At 47.1% G+C, this 23,535-nt stretch overlaps 1 protein-coding gene across 2 annotated transcripts in view; it reads right to left on the bottom strand.

Moving 5' to 3' along the window:
* Positions 1–23,224, bottom strand: part of SLC16A14 (solute carrier family 16 member 14) — a 38,565-nt gene extending 15,341 nt beyond the window's left edge. Inside the window, exons 1-3 of one of the 2 annotated variants that reach the window (XM_021075126.1) lie at positions 22,823–23,224; positions 13,090–13,361; positions 5,934–6,077 (exon numbers count right to left, since the gene is read on the bottom strand). In XM_021075126.1, coding sequence (XP_020930785.1) covers positions 5,934–6,077; positions 13,090–13,348 — 403 coding nt within the window. In that variant the 5' untranslated portion in view covers positions 13,349–13,361; positions 22,823–23,224. Of the gene's footprint in view, positions 1–5,933; positions 6,078–13,089; positions 13,362–19,248; positions 19,570–22,822 lie in introns of those variants that run through there. The other variant, XM_021075127.1, reaches the window with a different exon arrangement.

A 23,535-nucleotide genomic window follows, 5' to 3' on the forward strand; every position in this document is an offset into this window, starting at 1 on the left:
GACAAAATCAAAATGCTGGTGGGTAAGACTGTGTGTGTTGAGGCAGGGGGGTATTGGGAACATTTTGTGCTTTCTGCTCAATTTTGCTGAATCTAAAACTCCTCTTAAAAATGAAGTCTGGCAGGGAGTTCCCATTGTGGCTCAGAGGGTGAGGAACCCAACATAGCGTACATGAGGATGTGGGTTCAATCCTTGGCCTTGCTCGGTGGGTTAAGGATCTGGCTTTGCTGTAAGCCACAGTGTAGGTCACAGACTCGGCTTGGAACTGGTGTGCTGTGGCTATGGTGTAGACCTGCAGCTACGGCTCTGATTCGATCCCCGGCCTGGGAACTTCCACATGACACATGCACTGCCATAAAAAGAAAAAAAAAAGAAAATGAAGTCTAGGAGTTCCCTTGTGGCATAGCAGGGTTAAGGATCCAGCGTTGTCACTGTATTGGTTCGGGATGGATCACTCACTGGCCTGGGAAATTCCACATGCTGAGGCACAGCCAAGACAAAAACAGAAAGAAGTTCATTTAAAAATAAAATAATATAGGCGTTCCCATCGTGGCTCAGTGGTTAATGAGTCTGACTAGCATCCATGAGGATGCAGGTGGGATCCCTGGCCTTGCTCAGTGGGTTAAGGATCTGGTGTTGCCATGTGCTGTGGTGTAGGTCGCAGACACGGCTCGGATCTTATGTGGCTGTGGCTGTGGCTGTGGCGTAGGGCAGCAGCTACAGCTCCGACTAGACCCCTAGCCTGGGAACCTCTATATGCCAAAGGTGTGGCCCTTAAAAGCAAAATAATAATAATAATAATAAAATAAATATAAAATAAAATAATAAAATAAAATGTTGGCTGAGAGGCTTATTTCCTCAACTTCTAGGTAAAGGTAGAAGGAACCCATAAGCCCCACTTCAGATGATCATGAGGCCCCATTCAGTTCTAATGCTTATGGCCTTCTGACTTTAGAACAGCAGCTTGACAGTATAAAAGAGACCTGACCAACAGAACATGCCAAAGCCAAGAAGCCTCCTTTGCTCAGTGTCATTGAACAGCTTCAGAATTACTTGAATTTGGAAGGTGATCAGAGCAGTCAGACGTGCAAATATAACAGTTACCACTAATTGAGTGGTGATGATGGGCCAGTTGCTTTTTAGGCTTTCTCTGATTTAGGTTTCACAATAATCCAAAAGCTACCCATGGATACGCCCATATTACAAAAGGGGGCACCAAACGTCATGGAGATCAGGAAACTTTTCCCAAGAGACTCCAGTTAACTGGAGCATCTGGGTTGGAATTCAGACCCAGCTGCAGGGTTGGGTCCCTTTCCACCGGCCACGCTGCCGTTCACTCTAAGCTGCTGATCACTGCTCACCCTCCAACCCCCACTCTTTACGGCAGCACAGAGCTGCAGAAAGATCTTGCTTTAGTTTCTAAAAGGCCCAAGAAGCCACCTGTCTCTTTTAATTACCTTAGAACAGCGGCACTTGCAGCACCTGTAGGAGCCGACCCCTCCTTAACCCATTGCTCCTCAGGTAGACTGTCTTGTTTTTGTTCTTGTTATTGTTTTTATTTGCTTTTTAGGGCCACACTTGTGACATATGGAGATTCCCAGGCTAGGGGTCTAACTGGAGCTACAGCTGCCAGCCTACACCATGGCCGCGGCAACGCGGGATCCGAGCCGTGTCTGAGAGCTAACCACAGCTCATGGCAATGCTGGATCCTTAACCCACTCAGCGAGGCCAGGGATCGAACCCACAACCTTGTGATTCCTGGTTGGATTCGTTTCTGCTGCACCACGAAAGGAACTCCAATACCATTTTGTTTTAAGGACAATTAAGCCAACTTCTAAGTAATTCCCAGCAGAAGGAGGAGCACGCTCCCAAGCTACCTGTCAAGTCTTGCCAAGAGCAGCAGTGCAGCAATAACTTACATGATGGGAGAGAAGAGCACGAAGAAAATAGCTATCCTTAATTTTGAACCAAACTCTTAATTAACCTTGTTGAGTTTTAAGTCCACAAAGAGCAGAAACCTAAGCGTCTTAATTTTTCTCTTTTTTCCTTGCAATTTACATGTTAAAGAAACTGGATCATTTGGCCTATATTAAAATGATCATTCTGGATTGTGCTGATGGCACAAAAGTTTAATTTTTTAAAAAATTTATTTGTTTATTTATTTGGCCACATCCATGGCAGGTGGAAGTTCCCAGATCAGGGGTCGAACCTGTACCATAGCCGCAACCCGAGCCCCTTCAGTGACAATTCCTGATCCTTAACCCACTGTGCCACAAGGGAACTCCAAAAGTCTAATATTTAAAATTTGATTTGTCACTGACAATAAACAACACCCTAAATTTAATGTGTTTATGGATCTCTAAATAGCAGCAGAATGAATCAACTAATAGGAACAGAATTGCGGGACAAAACGTAAGAGTAGCATCCATCATAATTTTGTTTAATAATAAAGGCTCCCATGTGTGAGAAAAAAAATCTGTGTCCAAAGCTACAAGTATCTATTTCCACGATTCATCCCTAAACAGCATCCCCCGCTTCCCAATGTGACTGTTGTTTATAGTCAGCATAATGATTCTATGAGCATATAGGATCAGCCTTGGGGAGATTCAGGCTTAAGCCCAGAGGTCAGGCAAGGCCTTGTTAATGTCCAGCCCTGTGCAGGGGCCCTGGACTAAGTCTTCACCACACTCAGGTTTAGAGGAAGAGCTTGTGCTCAGACAGGTCAGGTGGAGGAAGGAGGCCCAGAGGAGGAGAGAAAAATCCTGTGGTTCCGAGTCAGCACAGATGGGAGGAAAGGTGTCTCCAGGAACCAAGTTTAAGAGAATGGAGCTCTGGGAAAGCTGTCTGTCCAGACTCTCTCAGCCGAGTAAGAGCGTTCAAACAGACATGAATCTTCTGTTTAGGAAGACACCACCATGCAATTTTAATTGCCTAGAGGTTAGAAAAACCCAAACAATCTGCCTCACAAGCTTTCTGTCATGAGGAAGGATGTCAGCAAAGTATCTTTTAAATATATGTATCAATCCCTTGCTTTCTGCAGATCTTTGCATCTTTTTTCTTTCTTTGTTCTTTTTCTTTTTAGGGCTGCACTTGTGGCATGTGGAAGTTCCCAGGCTATAGGTCAAACTGGAGCTGTAGCTGCCGGCCTATGCCACAGCCACAGCAACGCCAGATCCAGGCTGTGTCTGTGGCCTTACCACAGCTCATGGCAATGCTGGTTCCTTAACCCACCGAGCGAGGCCAGGGATCGAACCTTCGTCCTCATGGATACTAGTCAGGTTCATTACTGCTGAGCCACAAAGGGAATGCCTTTCTTCTTTTTTATTAAAGAGAGGTCAATCTGTTTCAACACAGCTCACTAATGACAGCCCGACAGCAGGCAAGCCAACTGACTTAGCTGGATTTTCCCCTTAAATATATACATGTATACATATATGCATGTATTTATGTATTTGTGGACAAAGTGGACACATTTATTTTTCAGAGACTTTTCTTTAGGTGTTTCCTGTATAAAATGTGGGAGCAATGAAGTGTCTCAGGAAACACTTTCACTGGCCTCTTGATATTTTTTCCTACTTCCTTGGATCCACAAGTGTTTGTTGAATAAATGAGTGAATGACTAAATGAATGAATATGGAGATAATATCATTTAAGGGTCAATATGCAACTCAATGCAAGAAATAAAACTCCATTTAAACACAGAGTCTACTCATAGACATCTCTAAATGATGGGAATACAGGCATTCCCGTCATGGCTCAGTGGTTAACAAACCCGACTAGGAACCATGAGGGTGCGGGTTCAATCCCTGGCTTTGCTCAGTGGGTTAAGGATCCAGCGTTGCTGTGCGCTATGGTGTAGGTCACAGACGTGGCTTGGATCCGGGTTGCTGTGGCTCTGGCATAGGCCAGTAGCTACAGCTCTGATTAGACCCCTAGCCTGGGAACCTCCATATGACACGGGTGCGGCCCTAGAAAAGACAAAAAGACAAAAAAAAAAAAAAAAAAAGATGGGACTACATTTCAAGTCCTGGATTTTAGGATCAGGTCACAGTCCATATAAGGAAACACCACAGATCAAGTTCCTAGGGGCTCCCACATGTCTGCCCAGAGACCTCGGTGTGGCTCCTTAGTCTCGGTGGAAGGAATGTATTTTCTCATCTATAATAGAAAAATCCCAGTGCCAGCTCTATTCGGTGGACTACGGGGGGGGGGGGTATGTGGCAAAGGTTCTATAACGCCTCAGGGAAAACATCTTAAATTCTTTAAGAACTGTTATTAAGTCCTTCAGATCAGATCGTTGTTTTCGCAACTTGGCCTCGGAGGATACAGAAATGCCGCAGGTCTGTATGTGGATGGATGTACACAACGGAGAACCAACCTGTCTACTTAGGTGGACAGGTCAGCTTTTGTCTTCACCATCTCTTGTTACTGTAAAACATATACTAAAGCTTATAATACAAACATTATATTACATATAATAACAATTATACATTAGCGAATATCTGCTCTGCATTTTATTACGTGCCATGTATTGTGTGAAGTGCTTTATACAGATGATCTCATGTGATCATTTCAACAACGCTGTAAAACCAAACACTCTCAGTTATCCCATTTTGCAGCTAAGGAGACTGAGGCCTAAGTAACTTTCCCAAAGTCACACAGATAATAAATGGGGGGAAAAAAACAAGAATCCCAAACTCTTAACTTCATTTTTTTTTTTGTCTTTTTGCTTTTTCTAGGGCCGCTCCCACGGCATATGGAGGTTCCCAGGCTAGGGGTCTAATCGGAGCTATAGCTGCCGGCCTACGCCGGAGCCACAGCAACGCAGGATCCGAGCCATGTCTGCAACCTACACCACAGCTCACGGCAACACCGGATCCTTAACCCACTGAGTGAGGTCAGGGATCGAACCTGCAACTTCATGGTTCCTAGTTGGATTTGTTAACCACTGAGCCACGACAGGAATTCCAGCCCAAACTATAACTTTGATCTCTTACACAAACACTGCTGTCAATGGGCCATTTTATTAGGATTATACCTCTGTACTGAAAAACGTCAGGATGGCTCCTGTACCCTGAAATACAATTGTACGGGTAAGAAACCACTTCTCTGTGTGCATCCGGCTACCTATTGATAAAGGAAATTATGGCTGGGAATATATTTTGTGGAACGGATGTGTAAACTGTGCTGCCTGGCAGCCAATTTTTACACATGCTCTGGGGACTGACTGCTCTGCTCTAGATTCGCTTCTTAGAGTCTCTACATCTCTGCGAGGTTTGCTTCTATTTCCTTAATTTGAACAGGGCTGAAGGAGAAAATGATTTTCTCTGGCTCACACTGGGCTCTGCAGTTATTAAGTGTTATGAATATGTCTGTTTTGTTGCAAGAAAAGGGACCAGCCCTTAGAACCAGGTATGAAAAATTTAATTAAATTCGATCACGGAGGCCAAATACAGCTGTTAGGTTGCTTCCCCGTGCTTAACGGCATATGTCACGTCTTACAGTGAAGAGTATTTCCTGGAGGGTGGATAGGGGTGGGGTGGGAGGGAAGAGAAAAGGGGACAAACTATTTGAATGAGTCTCTTTCCTCCATAATTAAATTCATTGCCTTGGCGTTCCCATTGTGGCTCAGCGGTAACAAACGCATCTAGTATCCATGAGGACATGGGTTTGATCCCTGGTCCCGCTCAGTGGGTTAAAGATCCAGCATTGCCGAGAGCTGTGGTGTACGTCGCAGTCGTGGCTTGGATCTGGCGTTGCTGCTGTGGCTGTGGTGTAGGCTGGCAGCTGCAGCTCTGATGCGACCCCTAGCCTGGGAACGTCCATATGTGGCAGGTGTGGCCCTAAAAAGACAAAAAAATAAAAAAAAAATTATGGCCCAAATGCCCCATAGACACATTTCAGGTCAAGTTTAAAAAAATCACTACGCTTACCAGCTGCGAGTCCGAAGGTAATAAAGAGATAATGCACGTTTGCCGCATAAGCACTCAACACCCAGCCCAGCGAGTTCAGCAGCCCTCCGATGATTGCTGTCCGGCGGCACCCGCAGGTATTGATGAACAAGCCAATGAAGGGTCCTGTCACAGAACATTGAAGAAGGACCCAAGGGCGTGTTATTCTCAGGCCTTTTCAGGGAATCCTCATACGAAGACAAAGGATAAAACACGGCTAGAGCTGTTACCTAAAACAAACCCCCAAACCCCATGGTTTCCACACGTGGGAAGCTTTGAGCAGGCAAAGACGGAGGTCAGTCATTTCCCTGGGGACCACCAGGTTCTAGATTTCCAAGGAAGACAGACCTGAAACAAATGGACAAATGGATGCCTTCTTTTGTCTATAATGGAGGTTCTCAGCTAGGGCGCTAGGGGCTCCATCCAGCCCGTGGATGCGTTTTTCTTTATTCAGAACAAAGTTTCAAAAATGTTCTGAATCAGTTGCTAATGTCTAAAACTTAAGATTATTCACACACACACACACACACACACACACACACACACACGGAGTTCCCACTGTGGCGCAGCAGAGACGAATCCGACTAGGAACCATAAGCTTTTGGGTTCGATCCCTGGCCTTGCTCGGCGGGTTAAGGATCTGGTGTTGCCGTGAGCTGTGGTGTAGGTCGCAGACATGGCTTGGATCTGGCGTGGCTGTGGCTCTGGTGTCAGCCAGTGGTTACATTTCTGACTGGACCCCTAGCTTGGGAACCTCCATATGCCACAGGTGCAGCCCTAAAAAGACAGAAAAAAGAAAGAAAGGCCTCACTCAGTGGGTTAAGGATCCCAGAAGCAAGTTTTTTTTGGGATGTTGCATGTTTATGAAACACAGCATTAGGGAAGCATTTAGGGAAGTGGGGGGAATTCCCAAGTAAGTGTGAATATTTATATCTGGAGAAATGTCAGGTATCAAAAAGGAAGGATTAACTGCTTTACTAAAAAGAATGCTTGATAACAGTGTCTGGCTTTTTAGTTCATCAACTCTGGCACCATGTGTGCTGCAGCTATAGTCATTTATGACGTGCAGATGGGCAAGGCAGCTCCAGAAAGGCTGTGATTCCTCCATGACCACGAAATGTAGATTTATTAAAAAAAAAAAAAAAAAAAGAGGTCAGACCTAAACGTTTCAGTTCTCAGTTTCATTTTCTAACCACTGTTTGTTGATGGTCAGCAGGCATCTCCATGATGGAATTGCCATCCAACAAGATGAAAAGAACTCAGCCCCCTGCCTAAGAAGAGGAGAAAACAGATTGAGATGCAATCCTTTGGCTAGGCTGTCCACTCTTGTGGAGGAATTCAGAGTTTTGGAATGAGATTATGCACCTTAGCAGATTTTCTCCTCTTCGGAAGGAATCTGACTCTTGGTCCATTTCCCACGTAATAAAGCTCTGCACTGCAGCAGGAACACGCTGAAGAAGAGATCATTTCTTGCCCATTCTAGCATCTCAAAAGTTGTAAAAAGCTCAGGTGAGGAGAGAAACAGTCTGAGGTAAGCCTGGATCACCCGGATGAAAGCAGATAGATAGTTCACTGAACTCCTGGTCTCTTGGTGTAGCCCTTCCCTGCAATAAATTGATGGTTCTCTGAGTTGGCTACCACTGGAGTCACTTGGGAGCTTAAAAAAAAAGCCCAATGCTAGGATCCCAGCCCAAGAGATGCTGATGTAATGGTCCAGGTGCAGCCTGAGAGGCATCATTTTTAAAACCTCCCTGGTGGATCTGAAGTGTAGCCAGGATTGGAGTTTGTTTATTTATTTATTTATTGTCTTTGGTCCTTTTAGGGCCGCACCCACGGCATATGGAGGTTCCCAGGCTAGGGGTCTAATTGGAGCTGTAGCCGCTGGCTTACGCCACAGCCACAGCCATGCCAGATCCAAGCCATGTCTGCAACCTACACCACAGTTCATGGCAACGCCGGATCCTTAAACCACTGAGCAAGGCCAGGGATTGAACCCACAACCTCATGGTTCCTAGTCGGATTCGTTTCTGCTGCACCACATCCGATTGACAACCACGGCTCTAAATCTAGTTAGGAAGTCAGTGACCTTTTGCAGACTATAGCTTCCCTAACTACATGGCTTCTACCGGGAATTATCCCAAGAGCTACCACGAAGGCTGCTGTGGATACAACCAAGGTGGTTACATCGCGTTCACTACTGGGACCCTCTGCGGGAAACTGGCAAAATCCATGCCAGCCAGGAGTGAAACAAGAATGGTATTCCTGGAGCTCAGCAGTTAATGAATCTGACTAGCATTGAGGAGGATGCAAGTTTGATCCCTGGCCAGGCTCAGTGGGTTAAGGATCCGGCGTTGCCATGAGTTGTGGTGTAGGCTGCAGACACGGCTCAGATCCAGAGTTGCTGTGGCTGTGGTGTAGGCTGGCAGCTGTAGCTCTGATTTGATCCCTAGCTTGGGAATGTCCATATGCCAAAGGTACGGCCCTAAAAAGCAAAAAAAATAAAAAAAAAAAATAAAAAAAGTATGGTATTACTGAATTTTCTCCGTGTGAGTGTGAGTCACTGTCCAAGAGGGAAGGCTTTCAACTCTGTAATACAATTCATGGAGTTTTTATATTTATTTATTTATTTATTTATTTATTTATTGCCTTTGGTCCTTTTAGGGCTGCACCCACGGCATACGGAGGTTCCCAGGCTAGAGGTCCAATTGGAGCTGTAGCCGCTGGCCTACGCCACAGCTACAGCCACGCCAGATCCGAGCCGTGTCTGCAACCTACACCACAGCTCTCGGCAACACTGGGTCCTTAAAGCACTGAGCGAGGCCAGGAATCAAACCCGCAACCTCATGGTTCCTAGTCGGATTCGTTTCTGCTGCGCCACGACGGGAACTTGGAGTCTTTATATTTAAAAGTGGTCACTCAAAGTCTTTACAATAGTCAGTTCTCATCTAATGTAGTGGCGGACAGGGTGATAGTAGGCACCGTTTGGGGTTCCAGACCAGGGGTGAAGCCTGTCTCACACTTACTGGCTATAAGTTAACTTCAGTAAGTTAGTAATGTCTCTGAGCGACACCTGTTCTCCTCTGCGACGCTGAGAGGATGGGCTGGCTTCCAGGGTTGCCATAGGATTGAATGGGATCACGTATATAACATGCACTTGCCATGCAGTTAAGCGCTAAATATTTATTTTTTATTATTTCCTGTTTTTCTTTTGGGGGCCTCACCTGTGGCATATGGAAGTTCCCAGGCTAGGGAATGAACTGGAGCTGCAGCACCCGGCCTACACCACAGCCGCAGCAAAGCCAGATCCAAGCTACATCTGTGGCCTATGCCACAGCTTGCGGCAATGCTGGATCCTTAACCCACTGAGAGAGGCCAGAGATCGAACCCACATCCTCATGGCCACTAGTTGGGTTCTTAACCCGCTGAGCCATAATGGGAACTCCAGTAACTTCTCAATAAAGGAGAGCCGTTCTTGCTGGGTTCTGGCTTGGCAAATACCCAACACATCTGCCACTACCCTGTACCAAACAGCTTAGACAATGAATAGCAATTTAGAATCATGATAGATAGAATAAAAGACCTTTCATTTATATAATGATGAGCCTTGCTGTGTTATAATTTCTCAGCCCCAGGGGGAAAGATGTTTATCCGGCACCTTTCCTGTAGAAAGATTAGTCTATAATCTGAAATTCTACTGTTGGGAATTCAAGGACTTGCAGAGAGAACTCAATCCACTGTTACCTCCCAATTACAGATGACAATCACATTTTAGCACCACCATGACTTAGGTATTCTCATTTTGGGGGTCATCTTCAGAACCACAGCCATTCATTTCAGGACTAGGAGCTCCCTTTATGGCTCAGCGGTTAACAAATCCGACTGGGATCCATGAGGATTCGGGTGTGATTCCCTGGCCTCGCTCAGTGGGCTAAGGATCCGGCGTTGCCATGAGCTGTGGTGTAGGTGGCAGACTCGGCTCAGATCTGGTGTCACTGTGGCTGTGGCTGTGGCTGTGGCTGTGGCTGTAGGCTGGCAGATGCAGCTCCAGCTCCAATTCAACCCCTAGCCATGGAAATCTCCATAGGCCGCGGGTGAGGCCCTAAAAAGCAAAAAAAAAAAAAAAAAAAAAAATTTATTACTAGTTTCCCTTGCTTATTCCTATAGACCTTGTGAAACACAAAATTATTCCAAAATATTGGGACATTTCATACCCTGGTCTTTTGGTGGAGTCTTTTCTGTTGCAGGCATGTACTTCCTAAACTGAAGTTCTACATTCTGAAAATGTATTTTTGAAAAGGTAAGAAAAGTGAATTTTAAGTGTTTGAGAAGCACGGTTTTCCTTTACTGACTTACTGAGAAGGTGGAATCACATGCAATAGAAAGCTTGCAAATACCCTACACCAGAGTTAACCCGCCTATGCTTTTCATATGATAAACTGTTCCAGTTTAAACAAGGTCAAGACAGGGTTAAAAGAGTCAGTTCATTACTCTTAGAGGCAAAAATAACTTATGAACAGGAATTCCTGTTGTGGTGCAGTGGAAACGAATCCAACTAGTAACCGTGATGTTGCGGGTTCGATCCCCAGCCTCGCTTAGTGGATTAAAGGATCCGGCGTTGCCATGAGCTGTGGTGTAGGTGGCAGACCTGGCTCGGATGTGGCATTTCGGTGGTGTAGGCCGGCAGCTGTAGCCTGGGAACCTCCCATATGCTGAGGGTTCGGCCCTAAAAAAAAAAAATGAACTTATGAACAGTTGTCACACACAATGGTGTCCTTATTTAATTTTAAAACCAGATCAGTAATAATTCCCTCTGCTAAACACATATCCCACCCCCACCCATATCTGGAGAAGTAATAGTCTGTCTTTGCTTTCTATCGTTAGCACTGCTGCTGTTATTAATGTCGCTGGTATGATCCAAAATACCATTGGCTCTATACCAGCCAAGAGCAACAAATCTCTCAACTGAATGCAGGCAATTAATTATCGCATCAGAGGAAATCACTGACACACTCATGATCCAGACCCACCGGACACCCATACGCCCGTCATACGCACACTCTCACAAAGACAGAAAGAGATTTGAGGCCATGTATGCGTCCAGTACAGAATACATCATGGATTCCTTAAATTAAAACAAGTGAGAGGTAAAAGCACAGCTTTTACTTTCCAGCGAAGCCACTGAAAAACTTTAGGGTATAGTGGTAATTACCTCATAGGATTTTTTTTTGTCTTTTGGAGGTTCCCAGGCTAGGGGTCGAATCTGTAGCTGCCGGCCTACACCACAGCCACAGCAATGTAGGATCCGATTCACGTCTGCAACCTACACCGCAGTGCCTGGCAACACCAGATCTTTAACACACTGATCGAGGCCAGGGGTGGAACCTGCGTCCTCAGGGATACTAGTCAGATTTATTTCAGCTGAGCCATAACGGGAACTCCCTTATAGGATTTTTAAGAGAATTAAAAGTAAATGAGAGGATAGATGCTTATTAAATATTAGTGGGCAGTAAAAGTTGTTTAGTTCTCAAACTGAAACACATTATATAATAACATACTTATAATAACCTTCTGGTTTATCATTTCCAATTAGATAAGAACTACTTTCATAGGTTGCTGTGTGTGGTTAGGTTAAACTACAAAGCGCATGAATGTGTTATTATTTCTTCCTGTTAGCCGTATCAGTGACCTTTCTAAAAACAGTTTAAAAGATTTTTCAATAGGATCAGTATTTCAAATTTAAAACACTAGAACTCTGAAATAACACTGCTATTTACTTTTATTGCACTTTCTCTAAAATTTTTATCTTTTAAAAAAATATTCATAAGTGTTAAAAAGATTTGTAATGATAGATAATGAACTATGACAGTTAAGAAAATGGAATTCTGGGCAAAAGAATATTTTAATGATACACTGTTTTTTTTTGTTTGTTTGTTTGTTTTTTGTCTTTTGTCTTTTTAGGGTTGCACCCACGGCATATGGAGGTTCCCAGGCTAGGGGTCTAATCAGAGCTACAGCTGCGGGCTTATACCACAGCTACAGCAATGCCAGATCCGAGCCATGTCTGCGACCTACACCATAGCTCATGGCAACAATGGATCCTTAACCCACTGAACGAGGCCAGGGATCAAACCCACAACCTCATGGTTCCTCCTTGGATTCGTTTCCGCTGCACCACGATGGGAACTCCTTAATGATACATATTTAAGATACCCCAAATGTTTACAATATTCAAATAGTAATGTCACAGAAAATATTATAGGATCCCACTTATATGAGGTACTTGGAGTAAGCAAATTCATCGGGACAGAAAATAGAAAGGTCATGGCCGAGGATGGGGGGTTGGGGGCAGCAGCGGCTATAGGAGGGTATGGTTTAGTGGGTGCAGCGTTTCAGTTCGGGAGACGAGAAAAGTTCTAGTGATGGATGGTGGTGATGAAGGTACTGGACAGCCCGTAACGACATGCTTAAAAATGGTTAAAACTGTAAATACCACGTTATCTCTGTTTGACCGGAATAAAAACAATAGCAACATCCACTCACATCTAACTTTTCAACTATATAAAACATTACTTACAGTGAGGAGTTGTCATTTTATTTCACTTTTTTTTTTTTTTCTTTTTACAGCCACACCTGCGGCATATGGAAGTTCCCGGACTAGGGGCTGAATCAGAGCTGCAGGTGCTGGCCTCCGCTAAAGCCACAGCCACACCGGATCTGAGCCACATCTGCAACCTGACACATTGCAGCTTGCGGCAGAGCGGGACCCTTAACCCCCCAGGCCAGGCCAGGGCTGGAAACCACATCCTCATGGGCACTCTTCAGATTCTTAACCTGCTGAGCCATAACGGGAACTCGGAACTGTGATTTCACAATTATTATTATTTTTTTTTATTTTCCCACTGTACAGCAAGGGGGTCAGGTTATCCTTACATGTATACATTGCAATTACAGTTTTTCCCCCACCCTTTCTTCTGCTGCAACATGAGTATCTAGACATAGTTCTCAATGCTATTCAGCAGGATCTCCTTGTAAATCTATTCTAGGTTGTGTCTGATAAGCCCAAGCTCCCGATCCCTCCCACTCCCTCCCCCTCCCATCACAATTATTCAGTTTTAGAGCAGGTCACCCGTGAACATACCCACGATCAAGGTGACGCCCATGCTGAGGGAGCTGACCCACGCGGTCAGGCCGCGGCTCTGATGGAATTCTTCGAGCCACTCCACGTTGAGGACTCCCAGGGCCATCTGGGAGCCCATGATAAGGATGTGCACAAAGAAAGAGGAAAGGACCATCATCCAAGCCCATCCACCATCAATGTCTGGGTGGGGTTTAAGTGTCTTCTTCTCTTTGGGGTCATCTTCAAAATCATACCCAATGTCTTCATGGCTTGTATACATTGTCCAAGATTTTCTGAAATACACAGGACAAACAATGTCACTGAACATTAAAACAAAACAACCTCTCTTCTTTGGACAGCTCTACCCACCCCCCATCCCCCCATAACCAATGGGACCCCATCATCATATCGTTGTCCCTGGGCAGATTTGGGAATACGCCTCAGTTTGTCGCCAGACCAAGTGCTTTTATGAAACCTGTTTCATTTTTACAGTCATCCTGTAGGTAAGCATTATTATCCCTAGTTTAAAGAAATGGAAATAGACTCAGAGGCATGAAGGGTTCTTCCCAAGTTCTCAGGTCAGGCTAGTAGTGTAGAGCTAGACAGGAGCCCAGGAATACCACGCAGCTTTGCCCGACTCAAAGCCCCTAGACAGGAGCCCAGGAATTCCACCCAGCTTTGCCTGACTCCAAAGCCCTGGCCTTGTGTCCCTTTATTGAGATAGAAACCGACAGGTGATAAGGCAGACAGTAGAGAGGGAAGATGCCTGGCCTTAGGCAGGGCAGCTCGGCCTTGAGGTGGGGTCGGGGTGGGGATGGCACCTGGCAGAGGATGTGGTTCTGTTTCGGTGGGTCCGCGTATTCGATTTATTCAGTACAAACAGAGGGGTAGCCTCAGGAAGACTGACTCATTCGAACCCAACTCAGGAGAAACTGGTAAAGTAGCAGGCCAATTTCTTCTCTTCCAGTGGGAGGTACAGCTTTCTAACAATGGCGATACTGATGTCTAACACACAAAACATACTTCTCCCTCTCTAAATAGCTGTATTCGCAGCACTGACCTGGGTAGTTAGAAAACTGCTTAGAAAATAGGAAACCAGGAGTTCCCATCGTGGCTCGAAGGAAACAAATCTGACTGGCATCCCTGAGGAGGCAGGTTCGATCCCTGGCCTTGCTCAGTGGGTTAAGGATCTGACATTGCCGTGAGCTGTGGTGTAGGTCGCAGATGCATCTCTGATCCTGTGTTGCTGTGGCTGTGGCGTAGGCCAGTGGCTACAGCTCCAATTCGACCCCTAGTCTGGGAACCTCCATATGCCACGGGTGCTGCCCTAGAAAGACAAAAAAAAAAAAAAAAAAAAAAAAAAAAAGGGAAATCAGACTATAAATTTGGGTACAACAGTGATGTGCAGATCACCAGGGATCCAGAGGAAAGATCTTGAAGGGATTCATGTGCCAGATAAGAATCTTGGAGTTCATCCTGTACAGAAAGAACAGTCGACGGCTGAACGTGCACAAGGAAGAGAGAAGAGTTTGAACAAGAGGTGGGAGGTTGGATGGAGCTAGAGGGGAGATGACGCCAGATCGGCAGATCGGGGGAGGTCTCTGGTTTTCTTTCTTAGGATGAGAATGAAGGGCATGCCTAAGAACTGAGGATAAGAAGCAACGAAGAGGGAGAGATAGAGGAAGAGATATAACGAGAGAGAGGTAAGAGAGAGAGACAGATGGGGAATGAGAATGACGAATCTCAGAGGTGGTGGGACAGGGTTGTTCTTGATCAGGAAGGGTGACACAGTCTCTGACACCCGAAGAGGGTGGATGGATGTAAGATGGTAAGTCGTGGGATTGAAAGTTGTATCTGTGGGTCTAATTCCTCTGGTGAAGGACGGAAGGTGGTTTATACTGGGGTCTCAATGATCAGGACAATGGAACAAACAGTTGCCTCCAACCAGCGGAAATGATCACTGGGCAGCTCTGAAGGTGTGCTGAGCCCTGAGGGCAGCGGAACACCCGGGACAGAGCAGAGGGAGCCCTCTGCCCCAGAAGCCAGCCATAAGGACTTAAAAACAAGAACAGGAGTTCCCGTCGTGGCGCAGTGGTTAGCAAATCCGACTAGGAACCATGAGGTTGCGGGTTCGGTCCCTGCCCTTGCTCAGTGGGTTAACGATCTGGCGTTGCCGTGAGCTGTGGTGTAGGTTGCAGATGCGCCTCGGATCCCGCGTTGCTGTGGCTCTGGCGTAGGCCGGTGGCTACAGCTCTGATTGGAACCCTAGCCTGGGAACCTCCATATGCCGCGGGAGCGGCCCAAGAAATAGCAAAAAGACAACAAAACAAAACAAAACAAAAACAACAACAAAAAAAACAAGAACAAACAACTAAAAGTTGGTCTGCTTTTTTTGTGGTCCCTTATCTGCCAGGGATTCCAGACAATGGTATTAACAAAATACTCTTCTCTGGGAAAAAGAATCCTTTCTTGGTCAAAGTTCCAACAAATAATGTTTTCATGTTATGTCTGCAAGCTTCGGATTGGCACGGTTTGGTTGCTTGTCCTTTCATAATCACTGTCCGAGGAAGTTATTTCAAAGAACTGATGGTTATACGGTGAACCCCAGCACCTGCCTGGCTCCAGTTGCCCTATTTGTATTGGGAGTGAGTTCCTAAGAGTTCAGAATTGCTGGCGCTCCCCTCAGCTCCGTGTGGGTTTGCGGTGCCTGGGTGTCCTTTCGCAGGACATTTGAGACGGAGTCTGACGGCACACTTACATTAAACATGGGGCCAGGATGCCAGCTACTTCACTTTTGTTACTCTACATGCCCACCTGGAGACTTTATTTTTGTTTAAACCTTAAAAGAGGGAACCAGAGTGCAGGACTGCAAGGTGAAAAACTTTGGTTTAGAAAGCAAAACTTGTAGTCAGTATCTGAAATGTTTTTCTCAATTTGAACAATGTCTTTAAAATGGAAATCTATTCTTTGTTTCAAACAATTCTTTCACAATGAAAAGCAAAATGAAAATAATGATTATTACTGATCATGACATGTGTTTTTTTGTTTGTTTGTTTGTTTGTTTTTGGCCACGCCCACAGCATGAGGACGTTCTGGGGCTAGGGATTGAACCTGCACCATATAGCAGCGACCTGAGCCACAGCAGTGCCAACACTGCATCCTCAACCTGCTGACACCAGGGAACTCCCGTGACATGCAATTATTACTGAAAATTGTTTTGCTGCAGTGGAGAAAGGTGAGATGAAAAATGGTCCCAAATACACTGGGACCACCTCCAACCGTGGGGCTTTTTTCTGCAGTGTTGCAATGTGGCCAGGGAGGCGGAGAAGCAGATTGTGGCCACATGCCCAGTGCTCAGCCCCTTGTAGAGGAAGTACACTGAGGCACCTGCACAGCCTCTTTCTGTACACCCCTGAGCTAAGGATTGTTTTTACCTTTTATTTTTTTATTTTTATTTTTTGCTTTTTAGGTCTGCACCCACGGCATATGGAGGTTCCCAGGCTAGGGATCGAATCAGAGCTATAGCTGCCGGCCTACACCACAGCCACAGCAACGCACGATTCGAGCTGAGTCTGCAACCTACAGCACAGCTCACGGCAATGCCGGATCCTTAATGCACTGATCGAGGCCAGGGATTGAACCTTCATCTTCATGGATGCTAGTCAGGTTCGTTTTCACTGAGCCACGGCAGCAACTCCTGTTTTTACCTTTTACAAGCTATGTGCCCCCCAGAACTTAAAATACTTATGTTCTGACCCTTTATAGGAAAAGTTCACTAATCCCTGGGCTAAGAATTTGTTGGGAACCAAGGGTGCCAGTGGAAGACTAATTTCGTGGACCTGTCCTGGGGCTCATCTTGACTTTTCCTTTCTCCCATACTCATTATTTTTAACTTTTAAATTATTCTGTCTTTTAAACAGCCATTCAGGAGTTCCCATCATGGCTCAGCAGAAATGAATCTGACTAGTATCCATGAGGACATAGGTTCGATTCCTGGCCTCGATCAGTGGGTAAGGATCTGGCAGCAGCTACAGCCAGCAGCTACAGCTCCGAGTCCACTCCTAGCCTGGGAACCTCCATATGCTGCCGGTGTAGCCCTAAAAAGAAAAAAACAGGGAGTTTCCGCTATGGCTCAGTGGTTAACGAACCCAGCTAGCATCCATGAGGATGCAGGTTTGATCCCTGGCCTCACTCAGTGGGTTAAGGATCCGGTGCTGCCATGAGCCATGGTGTAGGTCACAGACGTGACTCAGATCTAGCATTGCTGTGGCTGTGGTGTAGGCCGGCAGCTACAGCACCAATTTGACCGCTAGCCTGGGAACTTCCATATGTGGCCCTAAAAAGACAAAAAAACAAAAAACAAAACAAAAAAAAAACAAACAAAAAAAACACCAAAAAACAAAAAAACCCCAAACAAAAAACCAAAAAAAACCCCCCAATTCAATCAAAACAAATGGAATTATTTTTAAAGAATCCATCAATAAACAGCCATTCAGTTCTCAGCCACTGCACTTCCTGCCCGTGGGGGGAGCTCTCTGCTGGGTCCTTCCCTCCACCCCTCCCTACCCAGGCTGCTGGGAGTGATAAAAATGCTACCTCACCATGTAACTTCCCACCCTGTCAAGTTATCGTTTTGATCAAGTCCAAAGGCTCTGGTCCACCGCCAGGCTCTCCTCTCGAGCTTTCTGCTGCTCTGCTGGGTCCTACCTCTCCTTCGTCACCTTCGTGCTCCACTTTCCAGCCAGGTGCAAGCACCTGCAGCTCCCTCAACTTGGCACAGTCACTCAAGCTTTTGTGCACGACCTTCTCTGCGTCCCTCTTTTGAGAACATACATCTAATCTCCTGGTCCTCTTCTGCTCATCCTGCGAGATTCAGCTAAAGGATGGTCCTGGTGGCCTAGGAGTTAAGGATCCGGCTCAGGTTCAATCCCTGGCCAGGGAACTTCTGCATGCTGCCACCCCCCTAAAAAAGACTCAACTAAATTATAATAGTAAAACCTTGACATAGTGAGAAAAACAAGCAAAACAACCCTTGCAGGAGTTCCTGCCATAGCATAGTGGGTTAAGGATCTGACATTGTCTCCATGGCAGGGTGGGTTTGATACCCAGCCCAGTGCAGTAGGTTAAGGATCGGATTTGATCCCTGACCTGGGAACTTCCAAATGCCATGAGTGTGGCCAAAAAAAAAAAAAAAAAAAAAAAAAAAAAAGCAAAACCTTGCAAACATCTCAAACATCCAACATTAAAGTACGTGTTAAATCAATCCTGGTATAGCCATGCAATGCAAGTGCACCATCAAAAATAAAACCATACAGGCTCTTCGAAGACATACAAAGAAGGTCATACTAAGGTGTAACTTGTCCTGGGGTGGGTCACAAACAGAACACGTGAAATAATCCCTTTTTGGTTGTTGTTAAAAATATGTATCTGTAGGGAAAATTTTTTTTTTGTTGTTTTGTTTTGTTTTTAGGCCGAACCTGCGGCATATGGAATCTCCCAGGCTAGAGGTTGAATCGGAGCTGTAGCTGCTGGCCTACACCACAGCCACAGCAACACAGGATCCAAGCCATGCCTTCAACCTACAGCACAGCTCACAGCAACACTGGATCCTTAACCCACTGAGCAAAGCCAGGGATCGAACCTGTGTCCTCATGGATGCTAGTCAGATTCATTAACCGCTGAGCCACGAAGGGATCTCCAAGACACAAATTTTTTGATGAGATTATTCTTTGGATGATAGTCTTCCCTGTAATTTCTCTCCCCTTTATCTTTTTGGCAAAAAAATTCAAAACATAGATGAGCTTTATTGTAAGAAAGTTATTATACACCTTTATAAACTTTAACTGAGTATCCTAGCAGTTAAGGACTCAGTGTCGTCACTGCTGTGCCGCAGGCTGCCATCCCTGGCCTGGGAACTTCCACGTGCTGTAAAAGCAAAGTACGAGTCCCTCTCTTTTTCTTTTAAACATCATCTGATCACCTGGATCAGCTTCTTGCCTCCAGTAGATTAGTGGTGACTCAGAGCCACTTCCCTTGGGAATCTAGTCTACACTGGGCTGAAGGCTTGTGCGTGTGTCTCCCCGCCCCCTCCCTCCCCCCAGGAGAGGACAGTCGGCCTGGAGATAGAAAGGGAGGCAGTAACCCTTGCTCTCCAAAGCTTGCAGCCCCCAAAAGAGCTACCTGGTCAAAAGGTCTGAGAGGTGAAGCTAGAAGGGGTTCTGAAGGGTGTCTGATGTGTCTTCCCTCCATCCCTGGTCGTTGTACGCAGCATCTCAAGGAGCCAGAAAGAGGAGAACCAGGCAGCTTGATAAGGGGTGTAACGGGCCTAGATGAATAATAACAACTTGCTTTATAGTTTGTGCTTAATGAGATAACACAACCGGGCATTTCCCGAGAGCACATTTACATCTGAGAAAGACTTAGAAATGATAATAATGTCAAAGTCATACTTTTTCAACCCATGAGTTGAAATAGTAAACTTTTTTTTTTTTTTTGTCTTTTTTAGGGCTGCACCCGTGGCATATGGAGGTTCTCAGGCTAGGGGTCCAATCAGAGCTGAAGCTGCCTGCCTACACCACAGCCATAGCAACGAGGCATCTGAGCTGTGTCTGTGACCTACACCACAGCTCATGACACTGTCGGATCCTTAACCCATGGAGCGAGGCCAGGGATTGAACCCACGTCCTCATGGATGCTAGTTGGGTTCGATAACCACTGAGCCACAATGGGAACTCCAGTAAGCATTTTTCTAAGCAATGCTAAACACTTTATGTTCTTACTGAATTATTTATTTTGTGGGCTGAGATGCAGTTGCCATTGAACTGCTCTTGACAGTGCTGCTTTATTTGCTCATAAATAAATGACGCTAAATAGCATTTAATGGAAAAGTTTTGTTCAAGAGGTGCAACGGTGCACGTAGAAAATAGTACCAAACGGAGAGTGGGGGTTGGGGGGGGGGAGGACAAAGTTCTGTCAGACCTTTAGGAGGTCCCTGAAGATCTTCCAGGCAATGGGATGGTCTGCATTTCACACCCACATCGGTTTAAAAGTAATTCCTCTTCCGCCTAATCACAGTTACCTGACTGCCCAGCCACGTTAACTAAAACAAACGAAGGGCATCAGAAATATACATGTCTATCCCTCACCTCCAAGTCTGCTTTAGCATTTTAATCTTTTTTTTTTTTTTTTCCTGCACCTGCATTATGTGGATGTTCTGAGGCCAGGGATGGAACCTGTGCCACAGCAGCGACCCGAGCCATAGCAGGGATAATACTGACTCCTTAACCCACTGAGCCACCAGGGAACTCCTGCTTTAGCATTTTGGCATTTATGTAATAATAAGATACAAAATACTTACCTGAGTGTTAGGACCCTACTCTCACTTGCAGAGAGTGGGAGAATGGGGGTGGGGTGGGGCATGGGGGTTTCTGGGTGACCCCACCCCAGGCTCCAAGTCTTTCTCCCCTATATAGTCTTTGAGCTCCCTCGTCTTTTCCACATCTTGACATACGTGTAAAATGACAACCCATGTGTGGGACAGTGGGGGAAATGGAGCAGTGAGGGCGGGATTTCTGCTAAGGGTGGATGTGTAAAATACAACCTATTCTAGGCTCATCTAGACCGGAAGCTCTGCAGGTGATATTAGGGTCTTGCATTGAAGGAGCTTGGGGAGCTAGAGGAAGGAAATGGGAAGATTATGGGCCCAACAGTCAACCTCTCACTCTTTCTCAAAGTGAGTTCATGAACCGTGCGAGAGAAACCATCAAGGGAGGAAATGAAGTAACACATGCAGGCTGTGACATAGAGGTCAGCTCCATATCTGCCTGGTAACAGGCAGAAATGAAAATAACTTAGAGCCTACTGAAGGGTTTCAGAGACTCAAGTTTCCACAACTCTGTTAGGGGCATACATTTTATGAGCATGTCATTGATTTTTTTTTTTTTTTTGTCTTTTTAGGGCCGCACCTGCGGCATAGGGAAGTTCGCAGGCTAGGGGCTGAATTGGAGCTGCAGCTGCCACAGCAACATGGGATCTGAGCCGCGTCTGTGACCTACACCACCGCTCATGGCAACGCCCGATCCTTAACCCACGGAGCGAGGCCAGGGATCGAACCTGCAACCTTATGGTGACTAATCGGGTTCGTTAACCACGGACCCACGATGGGAACTCCATGATTTTTAATTTGGTTATTGTGATTAGGTCACATGTGATGAGCTCATTATAAATGAGCAGTAAAGGGGGAAGGGACAGATGAAAATGAAAATTACAATCTTCCCCAAAGGTGGTCAGACTATGTTGGTAGCAGATTCTTCATTAGATGCAGGTGTATGGTGGCTCCGTGGGTATGTGCCCTCTAGACCTGGTGCACACTGGAAATCTTGGGCCTTTAGAGGGCGCACTTGAGGCCAAGAGGCTGAAGAGAGGAGCAGCAAAGGCTGGGCAGCTGAGCTAGTGCTGAGACGACACAGCAGGAGGAATGCGGAACCTAGCGGGGTTAACGCTGTATTAGGGGGAAGTAAACATATAAAAGCCTTCTATGGGTCAGGGGCTGTCCTTGGTGGCTTCTCCACATAATTCTGTCCATTTGATATTAATGTTCCATTTCACAGATTGAGTTAATCGAGGCACTTTGTAGAATGTGGCGATGAAGCTTAAGTCAAACTAGCAGGTGGCAGAGGCCAAATTTGAACTGGGGGCCTGAGGGATTCCAAACCCTGTTTTATCCACCCCCCCAACTAATAATTTAACCAATTAGCTCTCTCATACACACACAAAGAAGCCAGGCAAGACGAAAAGGAATCTTTCTAATGACCAGTAATAACCCTCACTCATCCTTGCTAATGAGCCTGGATCAACTTTTCCGCGGAAAGAAAACGGCTTAATTGGTAAGCAGAGTTGAGCTCCTAAAACCCCGCCAATGGCCTTGGGGGCATCAGGCCCTGAAATGGCCGCCCCTGGTCCCTTGCCCTATTTTAGTCTCTTCTTTCCTCTCCGGAGGAGCCTTGATCAGACCCACTAGGAAGGACCTGCACCTGCAAGTCCTGGCCTTGTCCCCGCTCGACCCGGCCTCGGAGCCCCTCCTCCCAGCACCATCCCCGCCACGGGCCCTCCTCCCTGGCACTTCTTGATCCCTCTTCTCTGGCACCCAGAGACCCCCCGGCCCCCATCCCCGGCAGCCCGCGTCTCCGGCTGGCTCGGAAGACGCCAGCACCTCGGGGAAGCGGGCCCGATGGCAGTCCTGGCAGCCAGCGCGGGGAGGCAACCCGCATCCTCAAGTCTCCTAGCCGCGCCGCCCCCGCCCGGGTTTCCCCCTCTCCGCTCCATCACTGCTAGATCGAGTCCCAAACTGGGGTCGCGAGACAAGGCGGCAGCGATGGTGGGCGCGGGGCCGAGCGCGCCCCTGGGGCCCGGGTTCCGAGGGGGCGCTGAGCGCCCTGGCCGACGCGCGCGGGGCCCTGGCCGCCGTGGGAGCGAGGCGCGCGTCCCCACGCTCCGCCCCGGCCCGCGATTACCCCGCCCGCCCCGAGGTGGCCTCGCCCGCGGCTCGGGAGCCCCCCGGCGGGCGGCCTGGGCGCGACTCCCGCGCCTCGGTGCAGCCCTACCCTCGACCGCCGGAGCAGCCTTCCCCGACCCTGCCCCGGGCCCGCGCCGCCGCTTCCCGGGCGTGTGGGTGCATCGGCCACCCGCCATCCAAGATGCGCCCGGGGCCGCTCCATCCCCGGGCCCGCGGCGCCGCAGGCCTCGGGATACTCACCGCCCGCAGCCCGCGAGGCGGCGGCCTCACTCGGCTCCTGGCCCGGATGCCCGAACTTGCTGTCTTCCTCGGAGCCCCCTGAGCGGCTGGGCGGAGAGAATTGTAGCGATGTCGCCTATCATCCTGGAGATGCGGGTACCCGCAGCTCGGCGCTCCGCCGGGCTCGGTGCGCTGTGCGGGCTCCCGGCGCCTCTGCCGCTGGCTGCCGGGCCAGCTCCGTTTTGTGGAGCTTCGAGCTCGAGGCCTCAGTACGTGTGGCTTTAAAAACGGTGCGTTCGGAGGTGCCCGAACCTAACCTGAGCTTCCTTCCAATCCGTGCAATTTCAAATCTCCACGCTCGCTCATTCCTATACCGGCTAATTCTGGTTTGGCAGGAAAAAAAAAAAAAAAAAATTGCAGTCACCTCACGTGCACACTCTTGTGGCCGCTTGTAATTTCTAGCTTTGGCTGAGCTTCGCTAATGCTCTTGGCACATTCATAACTGTAGGAAAGGGCCTGAGAGCTAAGGTGCAGGTGAGCGTAGAAGTATCTTGCATTTCTCTGAGACAGAGAAGTGATTAAAAAACAACAACAAAAACCCTCATGTAAGGCTAGGGCACAAAATATGGCAGCTTGTAGCTGGAAGACTTGGGCAGGCCCCGCGGTTTTCTTGGCCAAAAAGGACAAAAATTCCATATCTTTTGTCCCATCCCAGGTGGTACCTCTTCCTGCCC

The sequence above is a fragment of the Sus scrofa genome, chromosome 15 (assembly GCF_000003025.6).
Source record: "Sus scrofa isolate TJ Tabasco breed Duroc chromosome 15, Sscrofa11.1, whole genome shotgun sequence".
Lineage (NCBI taxonomy): Eukaryota > Metazoa > Chordata > Mammalia > Artiodactyla > Suidae > Sus > Sus scrofa.